The sequence below is a fragment of the Callospermophilus lateralis genome, chromosome 7 (assembly GCF_048772815.1).
Source record: "Callospermophilus lateralis isolate mCalLat2 chromosome 7, mCalLat2.hap1, whole genome shotgun sequence".
In the NCBI taxonomy this organism is placed as follows: Eukaryota; Metazoa; Chordata; class Mammalia; order Rodentia; family Sciuridae; genus Callospermophilus; species Callospermophilus lateralis.
The window spans coordinates 107,411,130-107,425,274 of NC_135311.1; the positions used below are offsets into that span (position 1 = coordinate 107,411,130).

The window sequence follows — 14,145 nt, forward strand, 5'->3', positions numbered from 1 at the left end:
AATTTGTTTAAAGGTTCTAAGTAAATCTTATTGTGGGTTTATGTGACATCCTTCAGACTCTTTCCAAAGTTAGCTAATCTTAAGTTGTTTTATCTTGCAGTCACTTTTCTTTCCCAACTTCACATTAAGCATTTGCCCTTAACATTACTTCTCTTATGAGTTGAGAAAAGTCACCAATTTGCAATTTGTCCAGTTTGTTTCTTATGTAATGATGCAAGTGCTGCTTGTTCTAACACTCAGCCGCTCAATCAGAAAACCACTTCTGTATTTTAAAAGTGCAAGTTTAACCATTAAATTTTACTAGTTAGAACCTTTTAGCCATTTCATTTGTTAGAAGTAACATATAGAACTTTTAACAAGGAGTTTTAGTTCAACCAAACTTGGTTTCAGCGTTCAAACTCATGAATCCCCAAACACTCTTCTTACGGTGTCATGCACGTTGTGGCTCCTGTGCCTTTGTGATTCCCATATTCATTCCCTCTCTTGATCAGAACAATGTGAGGGAACATGGCTACTTTGTTGAGCACTGAGAAAGGTCTATTTGTAAGAGGAAAGAGTCTGAGGTCATCCCTCTTTATAATCTTGATTAAATCTTATATATTCGTGCAATCTCTACATTGTATCTCACAATTTGTGACCTTATTCCAGTCTTTTTTTCCAGATATGATGGAGCCTGCATCCTCCTACTTTTCTGGATACTGTATGTGCTTGATTCTCTTGCATATGATGACATTAACTTCAGGTAAGAACATCTACTTCTTCCACATCAGTCTCAGCTATAGAAAAACTCTAGTGTCCTGTTAACTTTTGGGGGGAGCTTAAAGTTAACACTTCATTGGAATATCAAGAGAAAGACTGATAAACAAATGAAAATCAGAAACTCTTCTTAGATCCATGAGAAGTGAGATGACAGCAAAACCACTGATCCCCAAATCAGAGAGAGAGACAGGTGCAGGAATCCACTAGAGCAGAAATCCGTTAAGCAGAAACCTCTGGGGAAATCAGTACCAGAATAGGAAAATCTAAACTGTAATTCTTCAATTGCTAGAGGTTAGGTGTGGGCCTGTCTGAACCAAAGACTCCAGAGAAGCCCATGGCAGGCAGGACACTTGTGCCTTTTACCTCCAGGGTTTCCACTAGGTTCTTACAGTAAATGATTGGAGAAAATTTCTTTGTGCTTCTAGTAAGGAGAAGAGAAAAGTTATCATTTTGGTACATACTTGTCTTAAATTAGTACTGTCTTTAAGAGAAACTATTTTGCCAGAGCCCAACCTTTTGGAGTTCCATAACCTAAGTGACTTGGGGGAAAGGAAATATCTAACTCCAGGCTTCTCTATCCATCTTGTCACTTAAGAGGGAGCAGCATGCAGAGAAGCATTCAGGAAGCTCACTGCCCAAGAGCACAGGCTGACCCAAACTGAAATCTAACCAGAGAACCACAGAATGCCTCTCCTCCCCCCAAACGCTGTCACCTCATCACTGAAAAGCTTTCACCAGAATTTCTCTTACTCATACACTACATTTGGCTTTCCACAAAAAAAATTGCAAGATATACTAAAAGGCAAATCCATAGTTTGAATAGAGAGAACAAACCAGATTCAGATATGATGGGGATGTGGGAATTATCAGACCACTGATAATTACTTTAGAACAGCTGTGATTAATATGCAATGGGGCCTAATGAGAAAAGAGTAGATAAAATTTACGAACAGTTGAATAATGTAAGCAGAGTGATATGAATTCTAAAAAAGAATAAAAAAGAAATGTTAAAAATTTATATATAAATTTATATGTTTATATATTTTTATACACATAGAAACATAGATTTATATTAAAAATTTTATATATGTATATGTATATAAATTACCCCCAAGAAACTCTGTTAGGTCAGTTTTAGAGTTGTGTTATTGACTCTATTGAATATATATTTCTCTTTCTATTTAAATTTTTTCATACTATTACAAATTTAGAAAAAATAACCAATTTTTGTAACAAAATCTTGAGGTCAAAGTAACAAAGATAGCCCAATAAAAGAACTTTCTAAAATGATGTGTTTTATGGCTTTGGATACAAAAATGATTTGTAAATATTGAAAAATCATTAGGCTTTATATCAAGAATGTACCAATGGCTTAGAGCTATCAAATGACTTAGTTGTGACCTCAAGTTGAGAGAGGAACACTGTCCTGAGCTTCAGTGAAAGAATTGTCTCCATGGTAGCAGATGCAAAAATATAGTAAACAGAGTTATATGTGGTCAAAATTGCCTGCCGGAGTCTGGCTGGGCACAAAATAACCGAGCCACCACAAAAACCTTGTAGATTCAAACAGCAACTCTTTATTCCCGAACTCTCACCGGCACCCTACACGCACGTTCTGGGGAAAATACACCCTCCACCGGGCTCTGCGTACCAAAAACCCTCTGAATCCTGCGAGAACTCAACGGGAACTCAAGGAGGGGGCGCCTGAGGCAGCAGGATATGCCCTATTCCCAGAAGGATCCACCCTAAACCTGGAACCGCCCTATTCCCAGCAAGGTCCACCCTAAACCCGGATCCACCCTAAACCCGGATCCGCCCTAATCCCTGAGCAAAGTCACCTTTGAAATCAAAACTCTCAAACATTCATGCAATGTCACTGCAAATGACCTGGGTCCAAGGCAAGCCCATTTCCACAATGGAGAGTCCTCCCTCTAAGCAACATTGGGTAGGCTGACAAGGAAATTGCCATGCGTCATTCCTACTTGGCTATGGCTCTCAGAAATTGCCTAAAGGAATTTACTTGGAAAAGATGGGAGGAGATTGTAATGAAAATAGAGAGGGAGGAAAAAGACAGAGTTTGACTTCTGTGAGATGGTTAATGGACCATATGCGACCAAGGATTCGTCTGGTTGTCACTGACTCCTTGCTCCTCACACTACCTCTTAGATCCATACTCACAGGGCATTGCTGCACTGAAGGCACCACACACTGAACGCAGTTCTGAGTCTCGCTAGCGCTCTGTGTGGATTTGCTCAGATAGTGAAAGTCTAGTCAGGGGGTTAGTTAGCTTCTTTTCCTTGGAAGAAATGAGGTTCTGCTGAAATCAGGTTCTACTAGATTTGCTCATTGAAAAGTTATATTAAAAATTTCCTCTTTTTATTTTTGTAAAGCAATTCTTGTATTTTTGAAGTTTTTATACATTTAACTATGATTTTAGTGAAATCTTTAAAATATGTGTTACCATAACTTTAATATTCTAATTTTCTGGTGAATGCTTTGATCTCACATTTTATTTTGCCTAATATACCTATTGTTATTCTAGCTGTTAAATTACCAATGTTAACTTATGATTAATTCTCATTTTTTGTTTATTTTTAATTAGATATTCTATTAAAGTTTTTATTTAGGCTAGTAATTTTTCTTATTCCCATACAAAAATCAAAACAATGTTCTTTTATAGTGAGTATGACAAGCTAAAAATGTATTTGCTCTCCCCTAAAGTTCTGTGTCTTATCACTTTTTCTTCCTTCTAAAAGGGAAATCTAGGGCTGGGGTTGCATCTCAGTAGTAGAGCACTTGCTTTGTACAGTTGAGGCACTGGGTTTGATCCTCAGCACCACATAAAAATAAATAAAGATATTGTGTCCATCTACAACTAAAAAAATGTTTTAAAAGGAAATCTATATGAATATTTGAAATTCTTTTATATACGTATGAAGTGCCTTCTAAGTAAAAATTTTGGAACAATAATTTTCGTCCCAGCAATACTACATAAAAATCCTAAATTTTGCTCAAATGGTTTTAGCTGCAAAGCATTGTTAAATTTATATTATTGCTGATGTACTCTACTGTTTTTCCTACTCTAAGAAACATGCTGTAAAATAATAGAGATTATAAGAGATAAAGATTAAATTAATATATTTTCTAATTTTCTATTGTAGGAAAATACACATAACATAAAATCTATAATCGTAACCCTTTTAAGTGTATAGTTAAATGGCATTGGATACATTCTTTAGGTTGTATAACCATCCCCATCATCTATTGATAGAGGACTTTTCATCTTGTGAATCTGAAACTCTATACTCATTAAACAATTTTTCTGGAGCCTATTTAAGTTGTGAGATTTAAATAGGCTCCAGAGTTTTCCAAATAGATACACAAGATAGATGCTACCTATACGGTTATTTGGGGAGTCAGGTTGCTGGTGCTTCCTACTTCACGATCTCCCAGAATCTGCCAAATGAATATAGTTTTGAAAGTCTAATGAAGTAACATTGGTTTTTCCAAAAAATAAAATATTGGTTTAAGCTGAAGGAATGTGATCAGAGCTGAACATTTAGATCAGCTGGGCAGAATTTTGTGTGTCCTTCCAAGTAGTGTCTAGCAACAGGGTTGTTACTGGTTTATGACTTATTTTGGTTTTCTTTCTTCCTCCACAGAGAAACTGATGGTGACTGTTCCCAAGGGGCACGTGGTGGCTAGAGTAGGAGGACAGGCTGCTCTCAGCTGCCAGTTGTCCCCACCACAAAGTGCAGAGCACATGGAGGTGCGCTGGTTCAAGGGTGACAATTCCCAGTTTGTTTACCTATACAGAGGCGGTCATGAAGTAAATGGAGAAGCTGCCCCTGAATATGTAAATCGCACAGAGTTTGTGAAAGAGGCCATGGGGGAGGGTAAAGTGACCCTCAAAATTCATAATGTCAGCATTTCTGATGGTGGACCTTACAGGTGTTCATTTAAAGAAACTGACTTCAGTGATGCAGCTGGCATGAACCTAAGTGTAGCAGGTACGTTGCTTGTGGAACGTCGTATAACAAAGCTCTTTTGACACAATAAGCTGAAATATGAGGAAAATTATCTCAATGCTTCTTATTTATTTTTTAATATTCTAAAAAGTTTCAAGTATTATAAGTCTCTTATATCTACTGCAAAAACACACTCTGCAGTGAATAGACATTACAGAGTGATCAGTTGATCTGACTTGCAAATGGAATGTAGATTTGATTTACGAATTTTAAATTGCAGTACACGTGATTGAGACTTCTTCCTTTCCACTTGCCAATCCAACCCCAATACAATCACTGTCTGATGGTTCTTTCTCATTTCCATCAGCACTTGGCTTGGAGACACAGATTCATGTCCAGGTTCCTGCTAGTGATGGACTCGTGGTGGTTTGTAACTCAGGAGGGTGGTTCCCACAACCCCAAATGGAGTGGAGAAACAGCAGGGGAGAGGTCATTCCACATTCATCAAAATCGTACTCACAGGATGGAGCCAGACTGTTCCACATGAAGATGACTCTTCTCCTCAGAAACCGGTCAGAGAGCATTATGTGCTATGTTCGCAACCCTGTAACAGGGGAAGAGAAAAGAACAAGTATCAGCCTAGCAAGTGAGTGCTCCATCTCTAGCAGCTTACTACATTCCCAAACACCCTTTGAATGTGACTCTTTACCATTGTTACGGGTTTTGGTAATACGGATGTTATCAGATGCTAAGAAGAAGGATTTAGAAGAAAATGTTACAAGAACAACGACAAACCACAATTGAAACATACATTGAGCTTTAAAGGCTTTTAATGTTCATTGTTTCATCAGACCCTATTTATGTGTCAGTTTAACAGAATTCTAGCTCAGTTACTTAAAGGATGTCATTGATCTTTCTAATCTATGTTTTTTTAATCTTAGAAATGAATACTATCATATTTCATGATTTTTGTGAGTCTTAAATTTTTAGCAGCAGGAAAAACCTTTGCCTACTGTCATGCAATATTTAGCATGAGCACTACTATTTAAAAATTCCTGAAAATTCAACAAAGAGAGATTACTTTGGTCATTGATAATTAGATGTTGAGAGATGCCAATAGAATCAGGAGTAAGTAAAATGTGGATCTAAAGCACAGGTTTCCTGGTTATTTGCTTATTGCTCACTTCTTGGAGTCATTGTGGATGGATGTCAAAGGCCAGTCAGGAGAAGGATGTTCCCTGTGTGCAACAAAGGAACCCTTAGGTAATACCTCTGTGGAGAAACAAGGGTTGGTTATAGGAGCAAGGTGGTGACTGGGGCAATGTACCTTCAGATGTCACTTCATGGATGTCATTTCTGTCCTCTCTTTCAGGTGCCCTCTTTAATAAGGACGACCTTAGAATGAATCTTATAATTTCTGTTCCATGTATATTGTTCCTTTTGTTGTTGGTCTCCTTGGGCCTTTCCTTTTCCACAGAAACAGGTAACTGATGCAACAAGGGGGGAATTGTTAAGGGCTTTAACTTGATGGCTAAATTATGTGTAGGCAAAGCTGAATGACCTTTGTCTTTCAATATCATGTGTCACATGGGAAGATTTGTGGCTTATTTTCCAGTTTAGAAATGTTGAGCTTGACACCTCTTAACTATGGACTTCCCAAGACAAGGGTGCTTTTGGGGATGAGGTCAGTATAGATGTCTCCTGATCTTTTTAGACCCATGGTTACTTCTGTACCCCTTCAGGGTATTAAAGGAGTAAAAAATCAACACTGAAAATTGAAGGAGTCCTTCCCTCTTTTAAGAAATAATCCATAGTTTCTCCAAAGGAAGAAGTAAGAGTTCTGTTATCCTAAGCTTGCACAATATTAGGAAAGTTTTTTTTACTAGAGTGGGAAATTATGCTGGAGACAAAATTAACATTAAAAAGCAAACAACAAAAAAGCAAGAAGGAGAGCAAGTATGTGCAGTTTTAATGTGTCTGGCTGCCTCTCCGTCCCATGTGTTGTGGGCCTCTCAGTTCTGCACAGCCACAGCACATTCTGCCCTACACAGTGATATTAGGTGACTTAAATTCATCAGGTAACTGCTAAAATGTGGAAAAAGGAGCTGTGCCTGAGTGTCAACAGGACAGATATTAACAGACCATTTCATGGACTGAAAATAAACCACAGAAACAAACAAAATAATGTTGCTTCTTTCCCCCACAGAAGTCACATGAAAGTCTTATGTTTCTGGAATTTTCAGAGTAGAAATGAAGTGATGTGAAATGTCAAAGATGCCATTATTTTGTTAAGAAACTACACCCTTGTTTTGTAAAGACCCCATTATTTTGTAAAAGAATATTAGAAAATACTCTAATGCCACCCACCTGTGAACCACATACTCTCACATCGGCCAGTCACAGTGGGAGCTGTGCGGGCACAGAGTGGCTCTGGCCCTGCACCCTAGAGGAGAGCCCCTGGTGATCCACTCACACCAGACACCAATGCCCCATCCTTGTGCAAGAGGCTGAGTCCTCCAGCAAGAACCCTGAGCCTCTACTCATACTTAAAAGCTAAGTGCAAAGGTCAGCCCAGTGAACACTTTTGCATGGGAGTCACCATCTCTGGAACCAAGTCTATCATGGATGGATTTGTTCAATAGTGACTTCCATCTTTAAGTTAAGGAGTTTTAAGGCCATCTGGGTTTGTGTTTTCAGTACCACAGGACTTCTTATCCACCCAGAGATGCTTTGTGAGCATTGGTGAGAGGTACTGTTGATGTTTTAAGTAAGGAAAGCCTCCCAGCCACTAGGTCTGGACCTCTCTTTGCATCCACACTCTGGGCCTGAGGATCTGTCACCGTCTTCCCTCTTGATCCAGCTCCAGATGCTCCTCCTGGACACGCTTTCAAACAGGGATCACAGATCTCTCAGAGGGATGTGCTGTATTTTAGGTGCCACCACTGGTTCTCTGTGTCTCTGCTCACCTGCCTACGTGACTGTGTTGCTCTTTTCCCCACTCATGGTGAGATCAGCAGCGCTGTGGAGAAGCTGTGAGCTATTCCAAGGGACTCAGAAGCAAGTGCCTTGTGCTGAAGCACTGGAAGCCTCTGGGTCAGTTTCTGATTTGCCAAGGGAAGTTTCTTTGACTTTCAGAACTAAGTCTCACACTGAGGCTGACTTTCCTCCTAAAAACACAACAAAATTGAGTAGAAAGAAATCAAGGGCAAGAGTGGTGATTTCTGTGCCAAGATTCGAAAGGTTTAAAAAAGATCAGAATCCTGAAAAACCAATCAAATATGATAATATCAATTAAAAAGTAAAGGAAATAGTCCAATCTAAATGAAATTGATTCAACTTCTACATCAAACTCTTCAGTGATAAATTAATCTTGTCAGTAAATAATTTTTTTGAGGGGGGGTACTGGGGATTTAAATCAGGGGCACTCGACCACTGAGCCACATCCTCAGCCCTATTTTGTATTTTATTTAGAGACAGTGTCTCACTGAGTTGCTTAGCACCTCACTTTTGCTGAGGCTGGCTTTGAACTTGAAACTCTCCTGCCTCAGCCTCCCAAGCCACTAGGATTATAGGCGTGTGCCACTGCCCTTGGCTGTTCTTTTACATCTTAATGTTTGGGAAGGTCATTGAGTCATGAGACAGTCTAATTCACAGTGATTGTGTGAAATTTATTGCCTTTGGATATCAAAATCACTTCCATACAATATGTCTAATTCTGAAACCAGCCTTCTCTGTTTTTCCCAAGGAAGTATTTTAGAGACTTGAGTTCTCTGAAACTACTTGTGAACTCTACAGATAATTAAGCTTTACAAAACTATTTTGGAGTCATTCTTTTCTGGAAGGTGATATAAATCAAAGATTAAATGTTTCAGAGATAAATAATTCAGTGGGAAAACATTTTCACCATGTCTGTTTAGCTTGTAACCATGAGTACCTGGACAGGGCATTTAAGGTCAGAGGTATGAAGTGTATTTCTTTTACCATTTAAGAAGCCAGATCTTTCCTGGTCCCTGAGTCTGTGGATCCTAGGAAATTCTTTCTTTTAGCCAGGTCAGTTTTGGCACAGCTACCCTGTCAAAGCCTGAATCTTCAGAATCTCTAGGAATCTTCAGAATCCCTAGGAATCTAGTTATCCCAGCCAAGTTAATTTTCTGCTGAAATAGGTGGTACAAATTATGAAAGAACACATCTCCTAGCTCTACAGTATCTGCACACCTAGTCCCATCCACAAACCAAACTCACAGACTAAGTAAGCCCTAAGTTGATTTGGCATGGGACAATAACTCCTGCTTTTTCAGACAGTTGTCCCCAGGCTAGAGATGCCTTAGATTCCCATATTCCTCTTTGTTAATCTAACTCTCTTTTTTTAAAAAGCTGTATTTACTGTTATAAATGATGGTAAAATGCATTTATGCATTTTGATATATCATACAAAGATGGAGTATAATTTCTAATTTTTCTAATTGTACATGTTGTAGAATCATATTGGTAATACAGTCATATATATGTATACATAAAGTAATAATAGCTGTTTCATTCTACTATTCTTCTTATCCCCATATCCCCTCCCATTCCCTCCCTTCACTCCCCTCTATCTAATTTAAGGTAACTCTATTCTTCCCTAGTACCACAACCCTATTGTGAATTAGCATCCACATATTATAGAAATCATTGGGCCTTTGGTTTTTTAGGATTGGCTTATTTTACTTAACATGATATTCTCCAACACCATCCAATTACTAGCAAATGTCATAAATTCATTCTTCTTTAAAACTGAGTAATATTCCATTGAATATGTATACCACATTTTCTTTATCCATTCATCTATTGAAAAACACCTAGGTTTAGCTATCTTGAATTGAACTTCTATAAACATTGACATGATTGCATCACTCTAGTATGCTGATTTTAAGCCATTTGGGTATAAACTGAGGAGTGGGATAGCTGGGTCAAATGGTGATTCGATCTGAGTTTTCTGAGGAATCTCCATATTGCTTTCTATAATGGTAGCACCAATTTTCAGTCCTACCAGCAATATATGAGTGTACCTTTTTCTCCACATTCTTGACAACATTTATTGTTGCCTGTGTTCTTGATGATTGCCATTTTGACTGAAGACAGATGAAGTCTTAGTGTAGTTTTGATTTGCATTTCGCTAATTGGAAGAAAATCTTTACCCCATGCACCTCAGATAAAGCATTAATCTCTGGGATATATAAAAAAAACTCAAAAAACTTAACACCAAAAAAACAAATAACCCAATCAATAAATGGGCTAAGGAACTGAACAGACACTTTACAGAAGAAATACAAACCATCAACAAATATATGAAAAAATGTTTAACTCTCTCTCTTCTAGGGAGTATATGTAAATGTCTATTTAGAGGTCCTCCTCGATGTCTTTGTGGGTTGAACTCAATGACCGCTCAATTCCTGTTTTGCATGATCTGTTCTGTGACGCTTCTTATTGTGTATGTGCCATTCCGGATCAGAGGTAAGTGGGGTTAGTAGTGGTGGACGCTCTTGGTTGCTCTTATTTTCCTTAAAATCTACCTCTTGGTATTGTTCCGTCAAGCCAATGTGATGCTTTCATCAGCACAGGAGGAACTGTGGTCTGGGTGGCATTTCAGGATCAAATTCCAACATTGAAGTTGTTGTGGGTGTTAAGGACAAAAGCTGCTCTGACTGTTTTCAACAGTACAGGGGACAGATCTCCTTCTGCTACATATTGGCTTCAGAAAATAGGGTTGAATCTAGTCACTCTTTAAATATTTTGGGGGATTCACTTCCTTGTTGGTGAACATCCGTGACTTTGAGTCAAAATTTCTTATCTATTTGTGTCTTAGAATCTACATTAAAATACAATGTCAAATATAAATATTCTTCTTCCAGATCCAATACTAACATACACACAAAATTTGAATGCAATTTCTGGAAGTTTATGAAACTGAAATCCTTCTGTGGATCAATTGTCTATGAAATATGGTCATGATTTAGAGATAAAATCAATGAAGTAATATAATCATATTATATTATATTAAAAATGTGATTTTTGACACAATTTTTCATCATGTAGAGGCTAAGGGAAATGTATAGGCAGGACAGTTATCATTGACCAGAAATACTTTTGTCTCATTTGAAGCATTGCTTCCAAATCATAAAGGACAATTTTAGAGTTAGAGTGGTCACCAGCAGGGGGCCCTCTGTTGCCTCATTTTCCATCTTCTTTTTAGGCAGGCCTTTGCATAGACCTGCCTCAGAACTTTTGAAATCAATGAATAAAAAGCCCCATTCCTTAGTGTCAAAGGAAAATTAATACACTTACATTAAAAAGACAAGCACCCAATTACAACTGGCGGGGCGGGGGGGGGGGGGCGGGGGGGAATGGAGCACCTAAGCCAAAGTTCACTGGACATCTTCATTTCAATCAAGTGTGAATTCTCACTCTTGAAGGTTTTGTAGGAGGAAATGCAAGGAGCTGAGAGACCAGGGCACAGAATGCCTCCACCATTTTACTTCTTTCTTCCCAATTGAATGCATTTTATTTCTTTTTATTGCCTTATTGCACTTATTAGGACTAAGATGAATAGAAGTCATGAAAGTACTATGGAATTCCTATCTTTCAGTGAAATGCTGAATAGAAGTGGTGACAGTGGCATCTTTGCCTTATTTTAGTTCTTAAAGTTTCAATTTCTCACCATTGAGTATGGTGTTACTTGTATGTTTTTTTTTTCTATATGGCCATACATGGTATTAAATTCTTTATTTCCTTTTGAGTTACTTAGCATATAAAAATGTAACTGATTTTTGTAGGTTATTTTTATCCTGAGAATTTTCTGAATTCATGTGTGTGTGTGTGTGTGTGTGTGTGTGTGTGCACGCGTATGTGTTGGAAGGGGTGGGTAAGCATGTGTAGTCTATATTTTGTTGGATCATGTCATCTGCAAACAGATGTCATCTGTAACACATATATGTTAAAATAAGTCCCTTCTAAACCTAATTTGTTGACAGGTTTAATTACAAAAGGGTGTTGAATTTTGTCAAATCCTTTTTGTGCACATAATAAGATGATTTTATGATTATTATTAATTTTATTAGTGCAGTGTATCATACTGATTCTTGCTTCCCATAACCCATTCTTGCTTCCCAGGATAAATCCCACTTGGTCAAAAAGTTTTGTTCTTTTAATGTACTGTTGAATTCACTTTCCTCTATTTTTCATTGAGGACTTTTGCAACTGTGTTAATCAGTAATATTAACTGGTCAATGATAACTGTCCTACCTATACATTTCCCTTAGCCTCTACATGATGTAATATGGACCTGTGTTTCTTTTTGTTTTTGTGGCATTTTTTCCTGGCTTTAATATCTGGTGATGCTGGCTTCAAAAAAAAAAAAAAGACTTTGGTAATTATCCTTTTCTTCCATCTTTTTGGAGAATATAAGAAGGATGGGTTGCACTTCACATGTCAAAATATACCCTACTGACACATGTATCTAAAAACAGTAAATTTAAAAAGGGTTGGGTATTAATTCTTTAACTGTGTGGCATAATTTGCTTCTGAACCAATTGGTCTTGAGATTCTCTTTGTTGGGACTTTTTTGACTATTGATTTAATCGGTTTACTTGATCATGATCTGTTTGGCTAGAGTCAGTCTTGGTAGGTTATGTGTGTTCCCTCTAATTTATTTATTTCTTCCAGGTTTTCCAATTTCTTGTTATATAGTTCCAGTATGTGCCCCAAATCCATTCTACTCATCCCAATATTCCCAAAATTTTCATCCACTTACAAGGTCAACTCAAAGTTGATGATAAAGAGGAGAGTAACAAAAGGCTATTTAAAATTCATTTTATGTAGCTGTTTCAAGGATTAATTGAATTAGTCCATTGATTCTAAAGGATAAATTCTAAGTACAAGTAAAGTTAATATTAAATGTTATTCCTGTACATTCCTTCCCTCTAGTTCATTCTCATACATTTCCTAATTTTTGCACCTTTCTCAGTCTCTATTTCAGATCCTTTGTTTTCCTTGTACAATAGCTGGATGACAGATGTAATGATTGGAGTAGTTGTCCTGACAGTATTTTTCACCATACTAATTGGATACCTAATATGGAGTCTAAGAGGTAAGTGAACAGGAGGAGTCGTGACTCTTTCTCCTCATACAAACTTATTTTACGTTGCCTTCTAAGGCCCCACATAATAGCTTGTTTGTAGCCAAGGTTTTCACCTGTTTCCCCAAGAGGATGAAAGGTTAAGTCCCCAAATGTGTTTACTGAAGCTCTTCATTAATATTCTTTGGACAAATTGTAGTCTGCCCCTCTCTGAGTGAGCTTATTTCTGTTCTGTCTAAAATAAAAGAGTGACTCAGCTTCTTTTGCCCAGTCCTTCAGCTAATAAGACACAGAATCATAATTCTGCTTCCCAAGTTTTTCATTCTCCTCCTATTATGGTAGACAGAGTTGACATCTCTTATTTCTGGCACCTTCCCCAAAGAATGCAATGCAGTTCTCTCCAAGCACATTTTGTGTTAGATCAACTTACCCTCCCCCTTTTTTTTACATATTTAATTCGCTGAAAAATTTCTAGGATTTAATCCTACTTAGATGTCCTTGACCTCCTCCACTCCACCTCCTTGAGGGAAGTTCACTGTTCTACACTCTGTTCAGCCAGAGAATCCCAGGTGGTAGGTACTAAGTTGGAAATGACTCATTTTATTCTCTCGTTTTATTTCTAAAATGTTGTTTCTAACATAAATGAGAGTTAACATGTCCATACATATGAGATTCCCCCAACACCTCTTATAATAAATCTGCAATGCATCAAGCCATAAGCAATATCCATAGTTTTCCTGTTAAATTTTCCCTAAGGGCCGAGTATTAAATCAACATTGACCATATCATGTGTATCACTAGACGTTAGAAGAAAAAAATAAGTATATAGAATTATGAGAGGAAAGGTATTTTTTGAGTTTGCAATTTTACCTATTTCAAATAATTTCTCATAAATAAAAGCAACAAATAGTTAAGGATATATAAAATGCACTGTGACTGTTAAGTCTATGAAAAATTGTTCCCAAATGGAAATCAGAATTTTAAAAATATATTAATGATATATAAGATATAAGTAAAAGAATTCAGTTAGAACTCAAAAATTAATTTAAAATATAGGTCATGTTACTATTGCATAGTAAGGCTACTTGAAGAAAGGAATTTGAAAATATAGCTAGCCCTCTGTATCTATAAGTCCACATTCATAGATTCAACCAACTGCAGATCAAAAACATATTTTTAAAATTGTGCCTGTGCTGAACACGTAGAGACATTTTTGTCATTAGTCCATAAATGATATAGTATAATAACTATCTGCTTAGTATTTATGTTACTAAATAATTTTATTTTTTCTTTTTAATATTTATT

General features: G+C 37.2%; 1 protein-coding gene across 1 annotated transcript in view; it reads left to right on the forward strand.

Moving 5' to 3' along the window:
• Nucleotides 1–663: 663 nt before the first annotated feature.
• The window catches only part of LOC143404472 (selection and upkeep of intraepithelial T-cells protein 8-like), a 33,126-nt gene continuing 19,644 nt past the window's right edge, over nucleotides 664–14,145 (forward strand). The window contains exons 1-4 of the mRNA XM_077110074.1: nucleotides 664–742; nucleotides 4,422–4,769; nucleotides 5,095–5,424; nucleotides 12,730–12,852. Of these exons, the coding sequence (XP_076966189.1) occupies nucleotides 664–742; nucleotides 4,422–4,769; nucleotides 5,095–5,424; nucleotides 12,730–12,852 (880 nt within the window). The remainder of the gene's footprint in view (nucleotides 743–4,421; nucleotides 4,770–5,094; nucleotides 5,425–12,729; nucleotides 12,853–14,145) is intronic.